This window comes from Podarcis tiliguerta, assembly GCF_965153285.1.
Source record: "Podarcis tiliguerta genome assembly, chromosome: 1".
Taxonomy (NCBI): Eukaryota; Metazoa; Chordata; class Lepidosauria; order Squamata; family Lacertidae; genus Podarcis; species Podarcis tiliguerta.
This window is the reverse complement of record NC_139534.1, coordinates 88461810-88488727: the sequence shown is the minus strand read 5'-3', so window position 1 is coordinate 88488727 and position 26918 is coordinate 88461810. Positions and strand designations below refer to the sequence as shown.

Sequence of the window (26918 nt, the reverse complement as noted above, 5' to 3'; positions counted from 1 at the left end):
TTAGGCTGTGAGGCTTTTAACTGCATGTGGTATTGCTTTGAGTTCTTAATTCCCTACAGCTCACCAATAGCTCCTATAAGTTTTGAACTGCCTGGGCTGTTCATATTTGAAATTTCCTTGGACCACATTTTTATGTTGAAAATTATGTTTGACTAGTAGTTCCGTGACTAGTAGTTCTCCACACCTAATGGCAATTTGTTGATGTATCCGTGTGCTCTGTATATGTTTCTCAAATCACTATGTTTCAGAATGGAAGGAACCTATGGATCATCTAGCAGAATTAACTGCTCCAAGTGTGATAGTCTATCCAGACTTTATTTTGAAAACTGCTAGTGAAGAGGGCATCACTAAGCAGTCTCCCATCCTCATTCTGTATGGGGCTGTCCTATATTGTCACTGAAATGTCCTATTCAATCCAAGTGTGTTTTTCTTCTGGCTTTGAAATTTGTTCCTCCTTGCCCTATTCTATAACAAATGTAATTTACTAAATGATCTATTGAACCCCTATGCTTCCACTACATAATGCTGGGTGCTTCCATGCTGGTCATTTTTCTTCTGTAGTTGACATGATTTGCTCACTCAAGTTTCATAGAGAATTTGGATGATATCGCTCCTAAACCGTTCCAACATTGACCTCCCACTTAATCTCTCGGCCATTTGTAAGCAAATGTTTTGGCTTCCAGCTAGAGTGCTCTACATTCCTTGCATACAGAGATTGCTATAATGCTGTCATTTCTCCTTTTTTGGAAGAGACTTGGATGATGTGGGCAGCGATGTAGCTAAAGACCGTGGCTCTATCTACGTTGCCCTATATCTACCATTGCCTGCCTGCACCTCCACCACTACCTTGCCAGGAATGTGCCCCTCTCCATCATTGCCTCTTCCTGGCTTGAATCTGCCAATTTTAAAATCTCAGTACAATAGTGCAACAAAAGTCTAATGTGATAACAAGCATGTTAAGTTTCACTGCTAATATTATACAGACATACGAGCTAGGTTCATCCTGCCTGTACTATACAAACTCCCAGGATGTACAAACTCCCAGGATGTATCTCCCTACTATTCTAGTATGAAAACCCAGATGTCACATACTCAGTTGCTAGATTTGCACTGCCATGATGGACACACCGTATTTTTCCATGTATAAGACGCCCCCATTTATAAGATGACCCCTATTTTTTTAACTCAAAATTAAGAAATTAAGTTGTTTAGCTTTTTTGGGGGGTGGGGGAGGTCACTTACACCAATCGCTCACCCACCTGCCCGCCACTGCCGATTGCTTGCCACAGCCACGGCCGATCGCACACCTCGCCGCTGCTGCCAATTGTCTGCCTGCTTACCGCCACCAACAGCCCACCCGCCCACTTGCCGCAGCCACCAATCGCCTGCCCAATAGCCACAGCCAATTGCCAGCAGGCCTTGATGCAACCACCAGTCACCCGATCAATTGCCACTGCCAATCTCCTGCTTGCTGCTGCCATTATTCGCACGTCCCCCCTCTGCATTCACTATCCGTGTATAAGACAACACCCAATTTTTGCCTAATTTTTTTTTTAGCAAAAAGCTTTGTCTTATACACGGAAAAATACGGTATGTCAAAGGATTGTTTGTGTCACAAACCAAGCCTAAACTGAAGGCCCATAATGCAAGTCCTGTGCTGCTTCACATTCCCTCCCTTATAGTTGCTTTTAACTGCTTGTCTTTTGTTTCTATCTGCTTTAAGTTTATGTGAGTTATAACCACTTTTAACTATTTTCTTTTATCCCTCTCCTCTTTAAGTCTTATGTGCTTTATTTTATTTGCATGTTTGTATCTCATGATGGTCTGCGACCACATTAAGTTTGTATGTTATGTACTCTCATTTTTACACAAATAGCAAATTGTGTGAAACCACCCAATGGTAACTTTTTGCCTTTCTTTGAAGGTTAAAAAAACACCTGTGCATTTGTAGTATGGGCAGGAGTTACAGCAGGGGTGAGAAACCTGTGGCCATCTAGATGTTGTTAAACTCTTAACTCCCATCAACCCTAGACAGCATTGCAAATGATTGTGGGCTATGGGAATTGTAGCTCAAGAGCATATGGAGGGCCAAAGGTTCCCCACCCCTGGATTACAGGATTTGAGATAAAGGAAAAATAGGTTCTGTGTGGAAAGTGAAGGAGGACTGGCTGTATAAGCCCTCGTGTAAAAGCACCTGCTGTCTCCTTCCAGGCACCAACAAAGGGATCGTGGGAATCATTTACTGAATTTATGTCCCCCTTCCTCTCCAGAGTAGCAAACAGATAAATGATAAAAAAACCAAGAACATTCTAAAAGAGTTAACATGTTCTAAAAACAATTGTGGTTAAAAGCTTCTTCCAGCCATGCATGCTATCTTCCAGCCTCTCTCCTCTCAGCCGTGAGCTTCCCTTTCTCCAGTCTTAACTACAAAAATGTTTTTAGGTTAGTCCAAACGTAGTTAATGCTTGTCAGAAATGCTAGGGAGCTGCTGCCAGTCAGCATAGGCAATACTGAGCTCCATGGACCACAGGCCTGACTTGGTGGAAGGCAGCTTCCTGTGTCAACAGTGCACAACTCCTATCCAAACCTGCTGTGCTGTTCTGATATAAAAGAACCTCTCAGAAATGGAATGCATGTAGAGTGTTGGCAAAAGACATGGCATGGGCTAGGGAGAAGAGTCAGTGGAAGAAGATTGGAAGAAATTTAAAGACTATTTACAGAAACACTGCAAAATTAATGAATGTTAGAATGACGCTGGATTGAAGTTAAGTGGGGTTTTTTAGCAGCAATGTTAAGGAACATGTAAAATGGATTGTTAACGGGTGATAATCTAAAGCTATAATATATTAAGATAAAAGATTAAGATAAAATTAAAGAGGGAAAGGATTTGCTGAATTAACCAACTGAACTGGAATACAAGAAAGGGAGGTGTGAGGAGGTCAGGGAAACAAGTAAATGAAAGATAAGATATGGAAAGACTGATTTGTTTTTAACTGTTTTTATTTTGTATTTTCTTTTTCTTTTTATTCTTTTTTATTCTTTCTAATTTTTGTAATATGTTGAAATCTCAATAAATATCTTTTAAAAACAAAACAAAAGACATGGCATGGGCTGTCCCAGGCCTTTTTTTTTTATTTTTTTAGAAGGTCATTCAAGCAACCTCTGCTCGTTTGAGACCACAAGCAAACATTTCTCTTCTGAATAGCGTGGGTGGTTTAAACAAAGCTGTTATGAGGCTTCTCTGCCACGAGGAGGTGCCAACAAATCACAATGTGCGTAAGGCCAATACATGGTAGCATATATAGAACTAAGTGTGGCAATTTATACGTTGGTGAATATTATCCATCCAAATCCTAAGGCCACAAAGCATAATCATTCCAGGACTGTTTTCTAGATTTGGACTTCCTAGACTTGTCGATAAAGGTTTATGCCATTGTAAGGTTTTAAAAAAAGGCTATAGTTCTGGAATTGTGAGACAGTTTGCTTACTTAAAACAAGGGTGGGGAACCTCAGGCAAGGGAGTTAAATGTGGCCTCTCAGGCCTCTATGCCTAACCCTCAGAAATCTCCCTAGGCCTGACCCCTCACTGCCCCAGGTATTTTGACTAGGCTGCAATGTGTCCTTGAACTCTGATAATGTCTCTTGCTTCTCTGGATGGAGGAAAGGGGTGTGCAAAGAAACTAGCTTGCTGTACAAGATTAAAATTGCTTCACCATGGTCTCCGCCCCCTCTCCCAGCATGTGGCCCTTGGAAGGTTTCTCATGAGGGAATGTCTCCCCTTGGGCTGAGCAAGGTTCCCCACACATGATTTAAAACATCATGTGACATTTTTGCCTGTTTCAGCGGTCTTGCTAATGGCTGGCAATAATCAGTCATCATGTGACTTTTTTTTTTTAAGGGGCCTTTTCTTCATGGTTTGCATATCTGGGTACAAGGCTCATGTTGCTTTTAAAAAACCTTGACATTTTTACTTCCACATAAAGCCACGTGGATGGTTCAGTTTTGGTTTGCTAACAAATAGGCACTTAAATATTCTAAGCAAATTTAGTCCTTCAAGTCAGATCTGCAACAAACGGTTGCCATGTGTGCTCGAGGGCAGGGTTCTAGCTGTGCCTTGGACTCGATACTCCCTTCCACTCTCCTCACCCCATTTTTCCATTTCTTCCCACAACAGCCAGAAAGGATCCAGTGCCTGTGGAACATGCTTTTAAATATTGTTTTGTGCTTCTTCAAGCCTGCTTGTGGCTGTTTCTTGTGCATTGATGGTGCCATGTTAGTTGCATAAGGATAAGCACTGGGAGAATGAATTTGCTATCTGGGATGTGATAGGATAGCTCTGTAAGTCTGCACAGACTTACCTTCCACCTTCAAAGGCAATTTAAAATCCTGCCTTGCAATATCCTCTTCTCCCCTAACCTTTTGTATGCTTATCATTCACCTTGATAAACCATTTTGATCAGGCTTAGGCAAACTTGGCCCTCCAGAAGTTTTGGGACTGCTACCCCCATGATCCCTAGCTAACAGGACCGGTGGTCAGGGATGGTGGGAATTGTAGTCCCAAAACATCTGGAGGGCCGAGTTTGCCTGTGCCTGATTTAAATTAACTTTACTTTTCCTGTTTAACTTTTGGGTCTCTCTCTCCCCCCGCCCATGCCATTCTTACCGTAAATCATTATTGCACAGTCAAAAAATATTAGATGGGTTAAAATATTAGCTTGGCAGTTGTATTAACTACTGTGTATTAGTCTGTTCTTGCGTGTTGAGTGTTCAGGGCATTGAGTCCTCCTTCTCCTTTAAAGTCTCTCTGCTTCCCCCACCCCCATTATACTGTAAACAGCAGTGCTAGAAACTGTCAGCTCTTTCCTGCCCATTCCTCAGCCCTTTCCTCCTCCGCCTCAGTGACTGTAATTTCCTGACACCCCTGGCAAGCTTGCAATTCAGTCAGGTGTGTCAGATCAAGATATGCAGATTTCATATTATGAATACAGTTGTTGTCATTTCTTCCTCTCGCTTTTCTTTTTCTTTTAAAAAATGTCCCAACTTCGTGCTATGCCTTCCTTCTTTGCACTTTGTTGGCAGTAAGTGGCTGTTTTCAAACCTCAGGAAAACAATCCATCCATAAAACTTGCCAAAGGGAGAAAAGCTTTATTTAGACTATCTTGTCTATTTTTCCTGGAAAGGAAACCATTAGCTGATGCAGACAGTAGCTCCCATTTGTCATATCCTCTCTCTTCTCATTTGTCTGTTAGCTACTGGTAAAAACTGATTTAACCTTTAAAAAAATCTATTCTTGGATTAAGACCCAAAATGTTGCTGTTCCACAGATCCTGCTTCATTTATCATTTTGTATAGGATCTGTGTGGCAAATGACATCACCATGGCCTGTTCACGTATTCTGCTGCAGTGTATAGGGGAGAAAGTTAAATGTTTAGAATCATAGAATCGTCAAGTTGGAAGGGACCGTGAGGACCATCTAGACCATCCCCTTGCAATGCAGGAATCTTTTGCCAAATGTCTGGCTCAAACCCTTGACTCTGAGATTAAAAGTTTCAACTGAGAGACCAGCTGAGCTAATCCAGATGTTCCGTTTCAGTTAACTAAGACATATGGTAATATATTTGCAAGTTTAATAAACAGGAAATACTTTATATGTAGAGGAATTCATAATATAGAATCATAGAATCGTAGTGTTGGAAGGGACGACAAGGGTCATCAAGTCCAAGCCCTTGCAATATCAACGAGATCAGGGCTTCAGCAAACTTTTTCAGCAGGGGGCTGGTCCACTGTCCCTCAGAACTTGTGTGGGGCCGGACTATATTTTGATATGATGCAAGAGCACCACGAGCCACCTGTGTCTTGCGAGCAGCAGGCACTGGTGGCGGCAGTGGCAAGACAATGAGCGGCGAGCAAAAGGACTCCAGAGAGGGGCTGCTTAAAATGGTGGCTGCTTGAATGCTGCTGCTGGCACCAACAAAGCCCAGCCTCCTTCCTCCTCTAGGCAGGGCGGGGAGAAGCCAGGAGGAGGGAGGGAGGAGGCGCTGCTGCCGTATGAGGGAGAGGGAAAGAACGCACGTTCTGCGATCCACGCAGCAATTCCCGGACCATCCGTGGGCAGGATCCAGAAGGCAATTGGGCCTGTTCCGGCCCATGGACCTTCATTTGCCGACCCATGAAATAGATCATACAGGGGAGGTGTCCATCCAACCTCGGCTTAAAAACCTCCAAGGAAGAAGAGTCCACCACCTCTCATGGGAGTCTGTTCCCCTGTCAAACAGCTCTTAGAAAGTTCTTTCTGATGTTTATGTGAAGCAACAAGTAAGGCTAAAGGAATTGCTGTGGAATAACCGTCTTCTTGTTTATATAAATTGGGATGGGGGACCAAGCTAGGTTTTCAACCTGGTTTAGCTGCTGCATATTATTATTTAGCACCAATCGTATAGCTGGGGCTCCATCCTTGCACAGAAGATGTAATTTACCATTGTAGCTTGTATACAGTACTGTACGTTCTGTTGAAAACTGTTAGTATTTCCAAGCAAATTGTCATGTGAGAAAGGGGGAAATAGATTGATGATAGGGTTGCTACCAGACCAGGAAAAGAAACAAAGCTTGGCTTGGCCTGTCACTAACAGCAGTTTTGATCTGTAGACATTTGTAACAGTATAGAAGAGGCGGAGGACGTTACACTCCAGTATAATTTTTTTGTGAAAGATTGATGAGAGGTTTGAAGGGGCAGGAAGCTGGTTGGAAATGAGAAGGAGGAATCCCATTCTTTTGGCTTCTCTGACTGCGAGACTTCCTTTAGATGAACTGAAAACTGTTTTTAGTTATGATGACATTCAATAGCTGGGAAAGATTGATTTTCAATAGGTTAATACTTTTACCACTGTTAATTTAAAATTCTAATCCTGCTGTATGCAAAATCATTTTGTACTGGCCCCCATGGTACTTCTATCAATGTGCAAACCAGCATCTCCTTTTTTTTTAGCAAAAGAAAAGCACTGATTATGACACAGTAAGTGAATGAGCTATGAATGCTTTTGCCACAATAAATTTTGTGGTCCACTGGGAGCCAAACCCTATTTATATTTACTATCTTAATAGTTCCTCTGTGACTTGGATAGACAGTTTGTATCCACCTGATGCCATGCATTGAGTATTTTATTCCCAATTCTTTGGAACTCCTTAATAGATGTGATCAGAAAGGCTCCCTCCCTCTTGAACCTCAGAGGCTTTTCAACAGGTTATTTAGTTTCCTGTTTTGTGATTAATTTTAAATTGATTTTATCCACTGTACGTCTTTTGTAATTTGTATGTACACCACTTAGAAACCTGTATATAAATAGCTGAAATATTATTGTTCATTTATTAAAGTCCTCCTGAATTCAACAAGAGATTATTTCCTTGTAAGTGGGCAGGGAATTATAGTAGTAGGCCATGATCCTGTTTAAAGTTGAACCTGCATGTCCGTCTGAAATTATCAGAATGAGTTAGTTGTGGCCAAAGTTTTAGCAAATACTCTTAACTGGATTTGGGACTTGAAATAAACATTGCTACTTGTCTGAGATTTCGCCAAAAATGTAACTGAAATTTTGCGACACATCTAATTCATAAGTTAGTCCTAAGTATAGAGCTTGGTTGGCTTATTGGATCCTCAGGTTTCCTTCCTGGAAATTTATTTAGGACGTCTGAGTAATATATGGAGAAGTGTGGTTCATGGAACACAGTTACACATCTATAGACATTCTGCCTCCTTTGAACTCCTTCCTGCCTTGTTGTGATAAGGAGGGCTGGCTGATAGATGCTTCATGTTAGTTAAATTGCGGCAGCCCATCTGATTCTTTCTGGTTTCTTGTTTCCTAGTTCCCTGCTCCGGTATGGTGGGAATCTATCACTTCAGAGTGCCATGAGTGTGCGGTTTAACAGCAATGGAACACAGCTGCTTGCTCTCAGACGTCGGCTGCCACCAGTCCTTTATGACATCCACTCCCGTCTGCCTGTCTTCCAGTTTGACAACCAAGGATACTTTAATTCTTGTACCATGAAAAGCTGCTGTTTTGCAGGTGATCGCGATCAGGTAAAGAGCCTCAGTTGCCAAGTCTGTGAGCTGAATAAATATTTCACTTGTGGCATTTATATCCCACCTTGCTCTCCAAGGAGCTTAAAGTGGCATATATGGCTCTCTCCCTCCTTGTTTAATCCCCACAACAACCCTGTGAGGTAGGCTGAAAGGGAGTGACCGGTGCAAGTTAATCCTGTCAGTTTCACTGCCAGGTGGGGGCTTGAACCCCAGTCCCCCAGGTCCTAGTCCGACAATATAACCTCTACACCATACTGGCTCAGTGGGCACTTCAAGAGCATTGATGGCATGGCATTAAAACACAGGGTCAGTGTGCCTATATTTAAGTTTCCCCCTTGCTTAAAACAAAGAAGGGTGTTAACACTGAGAGACCTGGACAACATACCCACATAACTTAGCCAACCCTGTGGGGTGAAGTAGGCCGAGAGATGGTAGTTGACCCAGGTTGTCCACTGAGCTCCTCACCTGGGTGGTCATAAGAAATTGTATGTCTCTGGTTGAAATCCACTGTCCACTTCACCCCACTAATGTGACTTTCAGACTAGACACATTAAAGGGGGGAAATGAAATACTTTGATACTAAACAAGGTAATGGAACTGTGGCGGCTAAGGCTCTGTTTCCACTCCATCAACGCACCATACAAGTTTATTCCCAAAAACTCCCACATGGCGAGCTGTTTTAGTGCATACAGCTGCTTGCAACATGGCTTTGCTGCGTTTCACCATATTACTGTGGTATGCAAGAACTTGGACCGTGCTTCACAGCAAATAGTTGCAAGCAAGCAAATGGCACACCATGCAGAGCTGTTACATGGCTATATTTCCATACGAATCGTGCCTTGGCTAATGCAGAAATGTTAACTGGGAGTAGGTTGTACACCATGTTGCCTTGATTTGAGATGACTAGTGCAAATGTTTAGAAAGATGATAATGTGCTTATTTGCTTTCCCTTTGTTTCTACATATTTCTTAAACTTATAACCCACGTGTTTTCATCATGGAATCCAAAGGGGGGGGTGCATGTGGTTCAGTCACCACCCAGGCACCGACCAGACTCAGAGCTGCTTTGTTTCTGCATGGTGATGACCCCATGTGTCTTCAGACCTACTCTTTAGGATATTGATGATCTAGTGGGTTATGATGACTTATCTGACCTCATGTGGCTCAGGCCAGTTGCACCACCATTTTTTTTTTGGAAGGGGGCGAGTGTTTTCCTTTGTTACAGAGGAGGAACGAAGAAGCCTGGTGCAGTATGGTTGGGAGAGGGGGAGGGGGCTTGAGAAAAATTAAAAATGAATGCTGTTGGGAACTTGCATATATTTTATTTAGGCAGCGGAAGGGAGAGGAGAAAAAGCAGTCTTCAGAATGCCTGGTTTTGGTAGTGTTATGGGAGGGGGAGTCTAGTTTTTTGTAGCTGCACTGATGCTATCACATAGGCGCCAACTCTAAGGGGCCCAGGTCCCTTCACCCCTCCCATAAAATATGGGGGGTGCCACCCCAATTTTGAGAACAATCAGTTGCAGAGGAGGCAGTGTGTGGAGCTGAGTTCAGTGCTGATTCAGTGGTTGGACGCTGCTTCTCCTGCTGCCACAGAGGGGAAGCAGCCCCGGGCAAGTGGCTGGAGGAGGAGGCCAGGCTCCAGAAAGGAGGAGTCACCAGCCATTGCAGCTGCACTGCTATTGTGTTTGGCTCCACCCCTGACTCCTCCCTGTGTCATGCATGTGTCATCTCCCCCCAATTTTCTACTTAGGTTGATTCCTCTATCAATAAAAAGTGAGTAAAGTTTGGTGAAATATGAATTTATTTAGCAAGATCTCAGCCTGCTAGGGAATGAATTCCAAGACTTGATGAGAAATTTCCTTTGTTTTAGATCAGTGCTGCCTCTTTCATTTCTCCTTAGTTCTGAAATTCATTTTCCCCTCTCCCTTTTGCTTCGCTGAAGACGTAGCAAAGCTCCGGGCCACCAGTAATAAAAAGCACTACTTTGCTGCTTTTTTCAAGCAAGAGTTAACGTGTGCTCTCTGAATAAAACTAAAATTATCTTTACTCTGTGGCATGTCCTCAGACATTACATCACCACTCAGTCTCCTTTGTTGATATTATGCATGTGCAGGAAAGTTTCAGGAATGCAGCAGTCACTTGGTTGCTCTTCCAGCATTCCTTAGGATGAGTTCTGCACACTGAAAGACTCTGGTCAGGATGCTTTGGGTTTTGCCTTTCAACATGGTGCTCCTAGAAAGAGCAGTGGCTAAAACAACTCATTTACATGCTGTTTTGTTTTTAAATAAACTAGGGAACTTGCTCAGTGCCACTTAAGAATAGAACTGGCAGCATTCTCCCCCCCCCCCCCCAACCTTGGGGAATTTTTTTTGCATGCTTTTGCAGCACTAGGAATTTGCCTTGGTTCAGGGTAGGAAACATTAAGCATTCTGAGGCTAGTTAAAAAATGGAAGCATTTTCAGCGTTCGGGTTCTGAATCGTTCAGCTTCCAAGACACTCAAAAACCGAGGTTCCACTGTATCAGTTTTAGTTGGAAAGGGCAGGCACTTGACTACTTCATACCACGTGAATTCCCTCTCAGAAGCAGTGCTGTTCTCTAAGTTTAACTGATAAGATTTCCCTAATTCCACCAGGCATACAGGCTTGTTTTCAAATTATAAACTAGATGTGGACAAACCATTTTTTACAAGCCTAGTGTTGAAACAAGGGACGCGGGTGGCACTGTGGGTAAAACTTCAGCACCTAGGACTTGCCGATCGCATGGTCGGCGGTTTGAATCCCCGCGGCAGGGTGCGCTCCCGTTGCTCGGTCCCAGCGCCTGCCAACCTAGCAGTTCAAAAGCACCCCCGGGTGCAAGTAGATAAATAGGGACCGCTTACCAGCGAGAAGGTAAACGGCGTTCCGTGTGCTGCGCTGGCTCGCCAGATGCAGCTTGTCACGCTGGCCACGTGACCCGGAAATGTCTGCAGACAGCGCTGGCTCCCAGCCTATAGAGTGAGATGAGCGCACAACCCTAGAGTCTGGCAAGACTGGCACATACGGGCAGGGGTACCATTACCTTTAATGTTGAAACAGTTGTACTTCTATGATGAACAGGGGATTGCAGGGAATGATGACCTAAATACACCTTATAAAGGTTTTCTGATTATCTTCAAATGCATTTACAATGATTAATTTTGAATGTTTTCATTAAGGCCGTAAGAAATATATTCTTGGTAACTTTAAGTGGCAAGCTTACTGAGGTGAAACGCTGGAATTACCCTATACTGCCAGTGGGGGGCAGCAGTGGCTATTATGAGACCTATTACATTGAAAGCAAATATAGACAGGGCCATGTATTTAATTTCTGATATTGACATGATATATACTGTTCAAACAGCTGAAGGCTAGGATTTTTTTTTGAAGAATTATATTTGAGTGGTCAAAGAGTGAGGGAATTAATCTGAACATTTGAATGTTGAAGTAATTTTTATCCCCAATAGCTTACTCTTATTAGGTTACCTTTATTTTATGCCTTTTCTTGCTTCCAGAAATATGTCATTCCTGATTTTCTGCCTAATTATCAGTTGTTATATATTGGGTGCACATGTGTGTGTACAGAGCTGTAGAACGTGTTTGTTTAAATAAGCAGCATATCACAAAACAGAACAATTGGTTTTGCAGTTATCAGTATTGAAATTTATAGCAACCCTCATTTGCTTCAAAATTTATGGAATTTTATATATCTGAAGAGATGTAAAATAGGAAGCTGCTCTTTGTCCTGTGACTATTTTGAGAGTAGGAACTGGCTTTTGCCACAGACTTGAGAGTTCATGCAGATGAACAACCTGGGAAACTTTTTTGAGTGCTGCTGTTGGCAGGGTGGGGAACTAAGGGAAAGATTCAACGGCACTTAAGTGTGAAGATGGCAATCCAAACTGAACCGAATTTTGGAAGTTGCATGTGCTGGGAACGGTGTGGGTGGCTTTAGACAAGCTATTCTTCTCTTAAGCCCTGGTCTAGTTGTCAGTCATATCCCATACCTGTGGTGTCAAGCAGGCCATCCATTTTTTAAAGCAACATTTGTCTATTTGTTTCCTTATTTGAACAACAACAAGCAATTAATTGAAGTGCAAAAGTGCTCTGGGGAGGAGAGGGGATTTCTTGGTGTCATAGCTGAGATATTAAGGGTTAATAACACTCCAGTCCCCCACATTAGGGTGCTAATAAGCATTGGGAGCCCTGTGCTGGTGAACTGTGTAAAAAACAAAAAATCTTAAAAGGCCCAGTTATGTAGCTAACCTAATGTGTAATTTGGCTCTTTAAGATGTAAGAAGCTCTGTCAGTCATGAATTGCCTTACACAAAAGAAGCAAGCAAATGTGGAGCAAGAGAAAAGGGCTGGCTTTAATTTTCCTCTTTAATACTTTGCATTCAGCAAAACCTACGGAAATATAAAAGCTTCAAGATGCCGACCATTTTCCAGCAGACAGTAGTTAAGAAAAATTTATTCCTGTTGGTGGCTGAATTCCAGAATGTGCAAAAAGCACTGCTATTAAGACCGCAGTAACTGCTGCTGATCATATTCCATTTTGCATCAGTTGCCTGTAGTATGTTCTCCTTTTGGGGCAGAAATGGGAGGGGAGGTTCAGGCAGGCAAGGAAGCAGCAGAGCCAGCAGTCTGAGGATGGCTCATTCTAAACAATTGAGGCATGTTTATAGAGTTCTGGGATTGCTGCTTTGTGCAGCAACAGCTATTAACCATGCCTGGGAATTTTCTTCCTTCTAAGGCAAACTTCTGAATCAGCAGCTTGTCATCCAAAAGCCTTTCCTCCCCTCCCCTTTCGGTTGTTTGCAGCTAGTCGCAGATGGAGGATGATTTACATCTTTGCTCATCAAATGACTTTGAATATTTCCCCCCAAAAGACTGTTAATGTTGTGTTTGAACACATTCTTTTAATGTTTGGAGATCTTGGTGGGAGTAGGAAATGGGGGGGGGGGTGTTTGGCATGAGAAGCACTTTTTTTGCTGCTTTAGGTCACACACTTCCTGAGAGTAGGCTTGGGCCCGATTTGCATGAAACGCTAAGCTAAACCTTGAATTAGGGAAACCACGCAAGTGTGCAGGATCCCAGAGAGCAGCTTGCAGCACCTTTTCTCCCCTCCAGTCCCATTTGCTGCATGGCTTAGCGTGTTGTCTGAACTGGGGCTTGTGGTTCAGCTCTCTGCTTGCTAACCATGAGATTAGGAAGGAGAAAGCTTAGCCATGAGCCCAAGTGCAGACAACACACGAAACCAACCCTGACTTGCTTTGGCACAGTGCTGCAGCAAAAATGACCAGGGAGGAGCACAGCGGCTATAAGCTTCTCTCCAGGAGCCAACACAGGCTTAGTAAGGTAAGGTCTGGTTTTGCAGGCCTTGTGAACCAGGCCATGGTGTCTCATGTGATGTATCCTCAGTGCTGGAGACACAGCAGGCAGCACATATTTCTTAACAACTTTCTTCATATTATCCTACAAGAGCAGCTTCTCTGACCACGCTCCTAAAAAACAACTGACTAGAACAGAGATGGGTCTTCATTTTTCCTTCTTTTAGGAAACTTCATCTCTTGAGGAACCTTCACGCAAACAAGGGTGGGGAATAAAGAATAGAATTATTATTACTGCTACTTCTTCTACACTAAGACTGTTAAACTGAGTGACTATGCTACAACTGTGTGTTGGGACACTTGCAATTGTAAAAGCTTAGTGAAACTCACCAACCACCAGCAGAGTGTTGGCTGCATTTGGCTGGCTGTTAAGTGCAAGATACTCTTTAGTTATTGGGGGAAATGTGTAGTTGCATTCACATCTACAGCCTGAGCAACTTTCCTGTGCTAGATCCTTTTTTGGACATTGTGAACATTTGCCAAAAGGGACTCCACTGGCAGCACTTCTCTAAAGCTGTCCTCTTATAAGCAGATCTCTATAAAATTTCACATGGAAAGGAGTTCCTTGTGTGACTGTTTTCTTCTGGCCGTAACTAGGCTGGAGTGCCAGAACACCTTTACATTTTGAGAATTCTGGTGAGGGTGAGGACAAAATATCCTTGCAGTTGGAATGAGCACATCCAAGTTCGGTAAAGCAGCTAGGCTTCTCCACATTGGAGTGTACTGTGTGTTTTACAGCTGCTTGTTTTTATTTCTGAGTCCTTGAGAATGAAGGATCTTCATCTTATTTACTTTGTCAATTTGTTTGGCTACTCTAATTGTTTAGTTTCTGCCTGTAAAGTATTTTAAGTGCTCTTTGGTTAAAATTGAATCAACTTTGTATAAGGGGTAAAAACTAAATTTTTGCCTTATTTTCCCTTCTTTCTTTGTGCTACTGGGTTACAAATATGAGGAATTCTTTGTTGGCCATCAGGTTGGCACAGACTGGAGATTGGTCAAATATTGTAAAAGACATAACTTTCTATATCCCCACAAAGTTGCTCTCAGGTGTTCTTCCTTTTTTCATAACATTTCAGCTCCATATGCAACTTTTAAAATTGTGGTAGGAAATGGCCATACCTCTGCATACCTCTGCAGTTTCCCAGTTCTTCTATAAGTGTACCGTATTTTTCGCCCTATAGGACACACTTTTTCCCCTCCAAAAATGAAGCGGAAATGTGGGTGCGTCCTATGGGGCGAATACAGGCTTCAGGAAGCTCTGCGCAACCCTCCGGAGCCCGGCGCGAAGCCGCGCCGGCCTCCGGAAGGTTGCACAGAGCTGCCTGCCCTCCCGGGCTCCACGCAGCTCTGCGCAATCCTCGGGAGCCCGGCGCCAAGCCGCGCTGGCCTCCGGAGGGTCGCGCAGAGCTGCCTGCGCTCCCGGGCTCCGCGCATCTCAGCGCGACCCTCCGGAGCCTGGCACCAAGCCACGCTGGCCTCCGGAGGGTCGCGCAGAGCTGCCCTCCCAGGGTCCGCGCAGCTCTGCGCGACCCTCCGGCGCCAAGCCGCACCGGGCTCCGGAGGGTTGCACAGAGCTGCCTGCATTCCGAAGCCTCGGGCGTGCTAAAGAGCGCGCCTGGGCTTCGCACAGCTGTCCGCAAGCCTGGGGAGACCGGCGCGGCTCCCTAGGCTTGCGGATAGCAGGCTGTTCTGGGGGCTGGGGTCGGGGGAAGCTCGGGCTTCCCCCACGCCAGCCCCATGCCTGGGGGGGGGGAATAATTTTTTTCCCTTTATTCCCCCCCCAAAAAAAACCTAGGTGTGTCCTATAGGACGGTGCGTCCTATGGGGCGAAAAATACGGTAATTGTGTTTTATTTTCTTTTTTCTGCTAAACAGACTAGTAATGTACTTTGAGGAAGGAAGGTTTTAAAATTATCAGTACTGTACTTTGAACTTTCATGCAGTGGGCATATTGAGTGAATTTGAGGGAGAATTCCATTGATGTTAAAGCAAATAAATCATAAATGAAGACTAGAACAGGGGCAGGTGTTTGACTTGTGTAGCATGATTTTTATGGGTATAATTTCAATGGGACTGGAAAGTAAATATGCATTAGATTGTAGCGTATCATTTTTGTTGATTTTTAAAATCAAAGCCTTCCCTCTCCCCACTGGTTTATCATGAATCCCTGGTATTTATATTTTCAGTCCTTGACCTGCAACCACACGAACAATACGAATTCTAGGCATGTAGACTATATATGTATTGCTTCATATAATCAAGCTATTGGAATCTTCCAAATATGTATATTTCAAGGGCTGCCTTAGTGGTGAATTTGTTGTAACTTACTAGTATTTTTATTTCTAACAGTACATCCTCTCTGGCTCTGATGACTTTAATTTATACATGTGGAGAATTCCTCCGGATCCAGAAGCAGGTGAGTGTTCCTGTAGAATCTTACAAATTAAGTTACTACCACTAGGAAAAGCAGTCTTCTAGAACAGTGTTTCCCAAAGTGTGGTGTTACACTGAAGAGTTTCAGAGGGTACATGGCAGAATTTGCTCTAGTCTAGATATTAAAACTACAAATTATCTTCTCCCAAAAAGGCCTACCACTGGTATAACCTCTCAAAAGAGGTATACAATCATTATACGTTTGGGGAACACTATTCTACAATATTAGCAATTTACGCAAGAGGTGCATTATTGGGGCCGCCTTCCTGTACATGCATACCTTTGTGTAAACTCAGTGATGTTTGCAATCCTTTGCATGTCTGCTTGGAAGCACTGAAGTTCTCCTGAATTGTGTGTGACGTGTATGTATATATCCTCGTCCCCATCGCCTTCTTAATCAAAATCATCTCTCCCCCTTAGCTGCTCTTTGCCTTGTAGGGGCGGGGAATACAGGTATCTGTATTTTTCACCTAACACTGTGCTATTCATTGATGCAATCAATCCGAGTATGTAACAGTTTAGAAATGCAACAGCTAAAACACAAAAAAGCATTACATATTCACAATATTAACAGCTACTGAAACACACATGCACTAAGTTTAGTGCTTTAATTTTAGCTCTTTGTTGGTCTATGTATGTTGTCATGAGTGTTACTGCTTTCTCACTTTTGTGTCCCCAACATGGCTGTTTTTTGAAAATCAAAGTGAAGGTTCCTTCATGTTCCACTTCTGGGCTTCCAGAGGCATCGATCGTTGAGCAGTGCGGTTGAGTGACCAAGCTGAAATACATGAAGTAATAAGTTCTTTACTGTGCTGCCAAGCGCTACAGTCAAAGGGCTTTTTGGAGAAAACTTGGTTCTCTTCAGTACTTTCGGCACTTCTAATTGTCAAGACTTGCCTAAAGGTCCATGGTTTTGGTGACCGAACCAACCCAGCCTTATATTTTTATGACCAAGTGAATGTAGTTCTCCTGTGAAAAAGGAGACAAAGACCTGTTGGGTTCAGAGACCTGGGATTCTTAGAAACATAAGAACCAGGACGTGTACTGTGTCTTATTAGATAGCAGGTTTGTTTTAGAGTTCCTTCCTTACTTGCAGCTACGTTCTTCCTTCCAGAATTCCCTTTCCCCCAGTCTGCCTACTGTAAGTCCTGGGGTGAACTAGTCTACACTTAACTCAGAACAACCTGGAATCCTGGTTTGGATCAAGGAATGGATCTGCCATAAGCATTACAGTGACTAATCAATTGGTAAACCACCAAGAGAGTAGATAAAAACAAAAGCATTTGTGTTGGCTTGCCCTTTACTTGAAGTAGCTTTTCTTCCCATCTCTGTTGAGGCCATCACTACTTTACCTTCTGGATAATAGTTAGTACCAACAGTATAGTAAAATGGAATGGCCATCTATCTGCCTGCCCATAGTTCTGAAGTTGCTAAGGGAAAGACTGACTATGATTTGGAAGCTTCATCTGATGAGAAATGCTGCAGCACATCTCCACAAGGCATTCCTATCTTCAGCCTGTTCTGTTCCAGTTACATTGGTTATCAATATGCTGTTTTTCACAACTATATGTGGTATGCATGCATGCAGGCTTACTGGAGTTTTTGAATATTTCACCACTGGCATAGTCCAGAGTCAGGGTGTCCTTGACTTAAGGCAGTTTTACTTGCTGCCAATGAAATAGTGACTAATTTAGTGGAAGGTGCAAGTGGGATAAGGGCAGTGGTGGACTTATGGCCTGTAGCTGTACACAGCTAGTATTTCAGATTCAGTGCAAACAAGCTATTCTTTGGTATATGGAGCTATTCTCTTCTGTTGCTGTTTTTTTCCAGGTGGAATCGGCAGGGTGGTTAATGGTGCATTTATGGTATTGAAAGGTCATCGTTCAATTGTGAATCAGGTCCGATTTAATCCCCACACCTACATGATTTGCTCCTCAGGTGTGGAAAAGATTATAAAGGTGAGCCCTTTTCCTCCGCTTTGCCATGGCTGTTGAGTATCCTCTTCTCAGATCTTAAAGTAAATGAAACTTCTTTTGAATGTGTAAACGTTTCCTTGCTCATTCTCTGTGATGCGTGTTCTTAAGCAGAACAGTTGGTTGCTATGATCATGCAGGACTTGTGTTCTTTGCTAGAATGTGCTTCATATTCTTCATTTATTGGGAAATACAAGTTAAGGCAGCCACACACACCAGCAAATGGCATGTTTAATATAACTGCACTAATCAAAGCTGGTACAGTCGAGACACCCACACACTTTATCCCCCTCAGTGAGAACCAAACTAGATAAAATGTTGGCAGCCTGCTCATGTCTCCCACATATTTGGGTTTTGTGGGGGGTTGCTTGTTTACTGAAATGCTGCCATGGAAGGGGGGCGCTGAAAACTTGATCAAGGAAACAAAGGGTTTCCTTGAGCCGATTATTATAATATTTATTCATACCTTGCTTTTCCCCTTATAGGTTTCTAAAGTGGCTTACACATAAAAACATGACTCACTAAAAACATTTTAAAAAAACCAATTAAACATCAATAGAATTAAAACTATATACATATATGAAATCTGTTTAGAACATAACAAATAATTGCAATAAAAACCACAAATGAGTTGTCCAAGGCATTTAAGCAGTTGTCTTTTATCAAGAGCAGCAACTGTATTGAGGGGTGCTTTTTGAGAGAAAGCATGTCCACTCAGGGAGCCCCTCTTCATAGAGGAGGCTTTTTCAGTGTCCATGGAGGAATACATGCCCTTGGAGGCCTTCCCTGACACCTGCAGGGTCCCATCCTCCCACCCCTTCCCTGCTGCGCACTCTGGGTTGGTCACCCTCACTTAAGCTTAGTGGGGAGCCAAAGGGCGTTCCCAGGGCTAAATACTGGCAGGGTGAAGGGAATGCGTCTGCACCCATGTGCATAGTTGTGGGATGTACATGGTGCTCCCAATAGTTTCTCCACTTTGTAAATATGTCCATAGCTGGCGCCCCCTGTTCTGTGGGTAAATAACCCTTAAGATCTGAAACAACACTCAGCTTCTCCAGATGTTCATGCAAGACACAGTTGTAAGGAGTGATAACTTGATAAATATTTATGAAAATAGTAGATGGTCTGAAATGTTTAATTGCTTGAAACACTCTTAGAGGCTACTGCCTGTGCAGCGGTGAGGTTATCAGAGTTGGGCGCAAACCACGACATTAGCTGTTTTGGGGATGGTGCACATACTTGGTTTTGGTTCTACCACAGAACACATTGGCCACATTTGCGTCGCCTTCCTTCAAATCCAGGATTTTACCCATTCTAAACGCCGAACAAACCTGTGAAGTAGCCATTTAGTTGGGAGAGAGGGAGTTTCATGGGTGGAGAGGGGCTTGAAACTCTTCCTGGTCCAAGTCCCAACTCCCTTGTTGCTGCACCAGACTGGCTCACCGACATTGAGCTGAACCCTTGAGTAGATCATCTTGTGCTCTTTTATGTATATACAGGTGCCCTGCAGGCTTAGAAAGCAGGTTCAAGAGGATTTAATTCTACACCTGTTCTGTTTTCAACCATCCGCTGAAGAGCTTTGTAAATGTCTTTAGGGCAGATGGCAGTAATTGAGGTATATCATGTAAACACTTTAGTCAGTTGCACATTGATTGACTGACTGTAACCCTGTTGGCTATTTACAAGCTGGGGGTCATGGCTGGCCCAAATCCTGCCAGCATGGTCCACTGCCTGTCTGCATAATACAGTACCAAGAATCTATATTCAGTCGGTGTCTCTGGCTTGCTCTTTGAGTTTGCTACTGCTTTCTCACCCTATTCTCCAGATACTAATGCATATTTAAAAAGGGATATATCTGGCAGCAGCACAAGCAAGGATTTTAATTACACTGTGTTGTATACCATTGAAATGCCTTGCTTCTTGTTTTCGAGACGCCTGCCCTAACTGTATTTACACCAGTTTCTGCCAAACGGGTATACAGTACGCATAGACTTAATTGGTTCAGTTTGAAGCCTCTTGTGAAATTTGGGTGTAATAACCAATGAAGCTCTGAATCTTTCCTGGGTGACGGTACTTGGTCTGTTGGATTATTGTATGTATATAAACAGCCCCTGTGTTGCTTTTGTTGCACCTATATTTTATTTTTAGGTTTTTTTGGGGGGGGGGATATTGATTCAATTAAGTGTCTTTTTCAAGAGCTCTCCCAACCTGAAAGGTTGTGGTGCTTGAATGCCACTGGAAAAGAGAATTCATGTTAGATCATAGGTTCAGCATGTGTATTTGTGAAACATGCCTGTTTTTTCTAATATACAAGCTTAAAACTAATTATGAAGAAGAAATATTGATGTATGTAACTGCCATGCTGGAACTCCAGTTTTTTCTGTGCCTTGTCCTCATTTTTGCAAGACCTCCTATTTTGGGACAAGAATGGCTCAGCTTCAGATTGTTCGCACCTAAGCTCATAACCTACGATCACACATTGTAGGCCAGCCTTGTGAGCCCCTTATAGACTTTCCCACCTGTTGAGATCAAAATGTGAGGCCCTACACTGGAATTTTCACCTGGGTAAGGTTGAATTGGCAGGAACCCAACAGAGCAATTCTTTGCAAGGGCTCCCAATTTTAATAACCCTTCAGTAAGCTGATCTATCTGGCTCCTAAATCCTTAGAGGGGTTGCCAGAACTTGGCCTTGAGAGGAATTTGAGAGGTGGATGAGCGGGTGTGGACAGCTGCTGGTGACTTTTCTGTTTTGGCGTGTTATGAATTAAAGTAAATTTAAAATCCAGCTTTATTTAAATTGTTAGCATGGCTTGATGACAGAGTAATTTTGTGTAAAGTTTTTATGTGGAAGATAGCCTTTGAGAAGAGACTTTAAACTAAATGGAGATTATGAAGCAACGCCATGATTCAGAGAGAACATAATGGTGAGTCAAAGGAGGAGACTGTAGAAAAGCTTACTTGGCAGGCAGATGTTGCTCTGCAAGCAGTAGAAAGGTAGAGTTGTGTACACTATTGAGAGAAACTGACTGAAGTCTGTAGAGGGCTTGACAGCAGGAGGGCAGTGTTGAACTGACTATTGATGGTAGTGGCAACTTGTCAAACTGTGTGGGAGGGAAAGTTGTAAGGTATTGCTGATTTGTGCTTTAATGAAAATTGAAATGCACTACTATGTAAGAGATGGAAGGTTTTTTCAGCCATGTTTCTATGGAGACAACCATAGAGACATGCTACTATCTGTCTCTTGCTTTTATAGGATAATTTGATGTAGCACACCTAATTATATACACTTGCAGCAAAATCATAATTTGGCCTACCTGAACACAGCATAAAATATCTTGCTGGCATGTGACTTAACCTGACATCTCTGAAAGGTTACCTTCCTGCATGTAAAAGGAGTCTGAGGCTTTCCTGGCAACTGCAGGTGATGATAAAAAAAGGTTGCTCCGTTGAAGGGCTTTGCTTACTTCTCAACTTCTATCCCAACTCTAAAATCTTCCCAAAGAGTAGCTGTGTTCATCTCTTGCAACAAAAAACAATCAGTCTTGTGTCTCCTTCAATACAAATGCATATATCGTGACATAAGCTTTCAGGGACTCAAGCCCACTTGTCAGATGCATGAAGTGAAATCTTAGTAGGCAGGTAAACAAAGGAGAAAATGGTAAGGTGGGAGTCATGTCTATCTTGTTACATTCTTTGGTAGTAAGTGCCTTTACAAGGATTTCTTCTGCAAAGTCATGTTTTTAGGATTCAGGTTTTCAAAGTGGGTTTGAGGATTGAGGATGGTATGAAAGTGAGGGAAGGGTGTGAAGTTCCTGACTTTATTTTCAAATAATTGAAGGGGAAATTCAATAGCCATTAAAATGTATCCCTTTTGATTACTGCCTAACTTATTCTTTGGTTTTGATACCCTCTTTCTAACCCAAACTTTTGTACAGAAACATGAGAACTAAAGACTTGTATTTATTTTTCCTTACTGACATTTGGAATCTCCCCAGATCCAATAGGTGTTCCTTGCAGGTCTTCCTCAAAGTTGGACTATTCCGTTATTATGCAGCTTCTGTTATTATGCAGAATTAAACTAGGAACAAACTCCAGGTGTCTGTACTTTTTGTTCTGGGGGAAATAATTTGAGGGAGGCATTTCTGAATTCAGCTACTTATTGAACTGGTTCCTTTAAAGGACTGTTAAGAGGACCTATCAGGACTCAGCAGCACTAAACAACTATCACCCAGTCACAAATATCCCCTTCTTGGGCAAGGTGATTAAAAGCATGGTGGTGGGTCCAGCTTTAAGCCTGTTTGAAGGAAGCTGAGCATCTGGACCCATTTCATTCTGGCTCCAGGCCTCTTCATTGTACTGAAACTGCTTTGGGTGCCTTGGCTGATGACTTTTGTTGAGAGAGAAGGGGAATGTAACCCAGTGTATTCTCTTTGACTTCTCTGACTTTTGGTAGTGATGACTATGGTGTTCTTCTGGACTGACTGGGGGGGGGGGCACCATTTTACTGGGGTTATGTTCCTACCTCCAGGGTCAGTTCCAGAAAGGAGCAATTGGGGGAGGGCTGTTACTTGACACCCTAGGAATTGACCTGTGGAATTCTGTAGGGGTCTATTCTATTGTCCACCCTGCTGTTTACTTGGCCTGGCCCCCCCTTGGGGTGAAAGGCTGATAATAAATAGCAGAACTAAAATAAGATAAATATGTAGAGCACGTCTCTCGAAGGCCCCAAGCCACAACTTAGGTGAGGGCTAAATGAAGGTGGGGAGGTAGGGCTGCTACAGAAGGGCTGTCAAGCAATTAATTTTTTTAAGAATCAGATTAGGATAAATGGGCATTACCTCCAAGCCCTACTATGCTGTTTACCTCCCATGTGCATAGATATGCTAGCAAAAGAGGATGGATCATGTCTGCTGTTAGTGATTAAATGAGAATAAATGTACACTAACAGGCATGATCATCCTCTTTTGCAAGCACAGCCTTCTGCCTGGGAGGTGAATGGTGTCAGGTGGTTCTGCTCATCTGTGCTAATTTAACCATATAATTGTCTTTTAGTGCTAGCCTAGGTGTATTTTTTAAGAAATACTTGGTAGGACAGCAAAATTCTAAGCACCCCCATCAGCCTCATAAGCATACATGATTGGAAATGGCTGCACTTCTGTTATCATGGCATTTGAGTATAGGGGAACCAATAATAACTACTACTACTACTACTATTCTATTACTTCTACCCCACCCATCTGACTGGGTTGCCCCAATCACTCTGGACGTCTTCCAACAAAATATAAAAGCACTGTAAGACACCAAACATTATAGATGTTCAGCTTACATTGTGCAGCCATCCACAACTGCTGAGATGCTGAACCATGCAACTTGATGAAACACAACAACACGTCTCTAAAACAAGCTCTAGCTTTAGTTTCCTGGGAAACAAATGCTTTCCTTACTGCCTAGACTTTTATTCAGAAAGCAACCTAGTATTCTTACCACCTCCTTTCTCTCCCCCCCCCCCACTTGTAAACACCTATTAGATAAAAATAGAGCTCTGCAGTCTGGCGTTCATTTCATTTCAAGCTGGAAGCATTTTATGAGTTGTGAATCCTCAAGTGTAGGTGGGGAAACATTTTGCACGTGAAATGGAACATCTTTGTGAAACTGAGTAAAAAGAATTGTTCTTTAAGATCAGCTACACCAATAGTCTTGCAAAATGATATAGGTATATCAGTAGACTGCTGAAAAGCATTAAAATAGCAACCGGGTGATATATATAAAGCAACACTTCTTTTTATTCTTTTTACAGATCTGGAGTCCTTACCGGCAGCCTGGTTGCACAGGAGATCTGGATGGTAAAATCGAGGATGATTCCCGTTGTCTGTACACACATGAAGAGTACATTAGTCTTGTGCTTAACAGTGGCAGTGGCCTGTCTCATGACTATGCCAATCAGTCAGTCCAAGAGGATCCACGGATGATGGCCTTTTTTGACTCCTTGGTCCGTCGAGAGATTGAGGGGTGGAGCTCTGATTCCGACAGTGACCTTAGTGAAAGCACAATCCTGCAGCTCCATGCCGGAGTAAGCGAGCGTTCAGGGTATAGTGAGTCTGAGTCCTCCACCTCTCTGCATCACTCCCCACCTCACATGACGGAAGAATCGGATGAAGCTGCCTATAACTTGGGAACCTTGAGATCTACCGAATCTCCACCAGCCAGAGAAGCTGTGGCTTCTCGCCAGCAACGTTTGTCTGCACTGAGGAGGTACCAAGACAAGCGTCTCTTGGCCCTTTCTAACGAGTCTGATTCTGATGAAAATACTTGTGAGACGGAGCTCGATGCTGATCTCTTCCCAAGGCCCAGGTCCCCAAGCCCCGAAGAGAATGACTCGAGCAGCTCCAGCAGCAGCAGCAGCACAGAAGATGACGAGGAACTGAATGAGCGCCGTGCCTCAACCCGCCAACGCAACGCACTAAGGCGCAGGCAGAAGCCACAAAAGGAAGAAAGGACTAATGCAAATGCCAGCACAGAAAACACAAGCACCTACTTAGGCGAAGACCTCTATGATTATCCCCAGATCAAAGTGGATGACCTCTCTCCTTCTCCAGCCTCATCTCCCGAAAGGAGTACTGCAAATACTGAGGTCCGCAAAGAGAAGGTCTCTCCTTGCTCAGAAAGTGAATCTGTAGACAGGAAGATCTACAAAGCTTTCAGGTGGCTCCACTATTCTTATATGTCTTATGCAGCTAACAAAGATGGCGAAACTTCGCATGGAGGTGGGGAAAGTGAAGGGAGACCTGGAACGAGCAGAAAAACCCAAGGTGGGCAGGATCCCTCTACTGAAAACCGCAACAAGGAAACCTTCAAGGAACGTAGCTCGGCAGAAAATTCTAGAAACGGTCAAGATCATGAATGCGATAATCAGCGGCAGCTGGAGGATCAAGAGACCGTCACCCAAGGGAACGGAAACAGTGGGACTGTGGAGCATTCGTTTGAGATGAAGAAGCTCAATGGAAAAGCCACATGCAAAGGCCGAAGTAGTTGCACTGAAGAGCCACGCAGCCAGCCTGCCGGATTTGTGGAGCAGAAAAGTAACCAGAATTGTCAACCTGCCCCCAGCCACAACCCACTGGTTGTCTCAAAGGATTCATTTTCCACCGCTGCCACCTGTAGTGGATCTGGAAATTACTCTAGAAACCCAACAGATGACAATGAGGACAGGAACACGGACAATTCCTGTGCAAACCACAATAATGGTCACTTGCACCCTCGCTCTTCTTACCTTAGTAACGGACAGAGTTTTGGAGAGCAGGAGGCTATGGCTCAAGGAAGACAATTACACTTAAATGCTGATAATGGCAGCCTTGTGCAGACATGCACATCCTTGCACAAGGAATGCAGCCTGTCTGCAACAGACTCTCCCAGTCACACCGTGAGCACGAAAGAGGAAGCTGCCGAGTTGCATCTTCCGGGCAGTGATGGCTCGCAGATCCGTGGGCGACAGAAAAGGCATAGAACAGAGTTTGAAGACACAGATTCTGAGAAGTCTTCCTCAGAAAAGAAGTTAAAAACACACGCAGCCTGGGTTTGAAATGTCACATTTCCAGTTCTCCATTCCATTCTCCAGTGGGTCTATTTTAAATTGCCAGGGGCTATGTTGTATAAAAAAAATCTAATCAACCTTTAAAATGAGACTGAGTATAGTGTACCCTTACAAGGTTCTGTTCAAGTAAATCCTTATTCAGACAGTTGACTTATTCTCGTGTGATGTGTGGTGTTTGTTCAGCTAGCTACCTAACGTGGCTATTGTAAATCTTACTCTTCTGAAAAGAATTATTTGCGTGTTGATACTGTGGGTTTTATAGTCTCATTGACTTGAGTGATAGGCAACTGACATCTATGACTGATGCTTCTGGGGTGTTTTTCTGCACATGAAAATGGGAGCAAATTGGGTGCAGCCTTCTAACCCTCTCCCATGCTTCTGAAGTCTTAAAGAAGAGTGACTGTTTGATTTGGTGGAAGCATTCTCATGGTTTATGTATGTAAAGTAACATCACACAGCTGTTTGTACTTAAAGTAATCCAATTACTCATTCAAGAGGCAGGAGATGGTTTTGTTTGAAACTGTTAAGGTAGTATCCAGAATGACCTTGCTCTTTTTCCTTCTTCTAAAGTTAAGCCTCTCCTCCCACAAAGTAGCCATATTTGTCATTGGATTAGAACGTAGACTCCACTCCAATTGAAATTCACTAGAGGTATAATCTGGAAGCACTGCTGTACTTCCCATGGCTTCATTTGCTGTCCCTAAGCTATTACCTGATTTACAAAATAACTTGCAGGAAAGCTACACGAAATCTTGTATGTAGCTACAACTCTTGTGTCTGCATGAAACTGGTGATACAGTCCAGGAAAGATGGTTAGTGTAACTCGGAGGAGAAAAATGCATATTGATGTACCTAACAAGCTAACTGTGAGCGTAAACTGAATCTTGAGACCCGGTTCTCTCTTCTTTTCTTTTCCTTTTTTAAAATAATTGATCTTCTTTGGAACAGTAGGCTGACTTTAGAGACCCTGGTTTTACAAGTCCTGCACTACTGTTCAAAAGGTGCAGATTGATGTATGGTTTCCAATTAAACAAATATTTTTGTGTGTATTGACTATCTTGTTTTTTATGGTAAACCATAACATTGGTATATATTTTTGTAATACAATAGTTATATACTGGAGAGGGGATGGCCTTGCAGTTCAACACTTGACACTGGTAAATTCTTCTGGGATTCCAAGTAAACAGAAATGTCAGAAATCAGCCAATTTTTGTACGTTACCTGCAGAGTTTTTAATAATGGTGGCTGGCACAACCGTACTCAACAGGGTGGGGGATGGGGGGAAGGGTTCCCCTAGATGCTGTTACGATTTGTGCTCTGCTTTTGGGTGGTTTGCCTGTCCCTTCCCACCTTACAAAGTAGGTTGGTAGGTGCCAGCCCTACTGCTGTGTCCTTTAGTGTTAGCTGGAGCTCTTTTCCTCTAATATTTCACTGCTTAGAG

The 26918-nt window shown here is 43.2% G+C and overlaps 1 protein-coding gene across 4 annotated transcripts in view; it reads left to right on the top strand.

Moving 5' to 3' along the window:
• The window catches only part of DCAF5 (DDB1 and CUL4 associated factor 5), a 43299-nt gene extending 16773 nt beyond the window's left edge, over window positions 1-26526 (top strand). For all 4 annotated transcript variants that reach the window (XM_083398279.1, XM_083398282.1, XM_083398281.1 and 1 more), the window contains exons 6-9: window positions 7861-8074; window positions 15830-15896; window positions 17744-17871; window positions 23684-26526. In XM_083398279.1, coding sequence (XP_083254405.1) covers window positions 7861-8074; window positions 15830-15896; window positions 17744-17871; window positions 23684-25465 — 2191 coding nt within the window. In that variant the 3' untranslated portion in view covers window positions 25466-26526. The remainder of the gene's footprint in view (window positions 1-7860; window positions 8075-15829; window positions 15897-17743; window positions 17872-23683) is intronic.
• The last annotated feature ends 392 nt before the right edge of the window (window positions 26527-26918 follow it).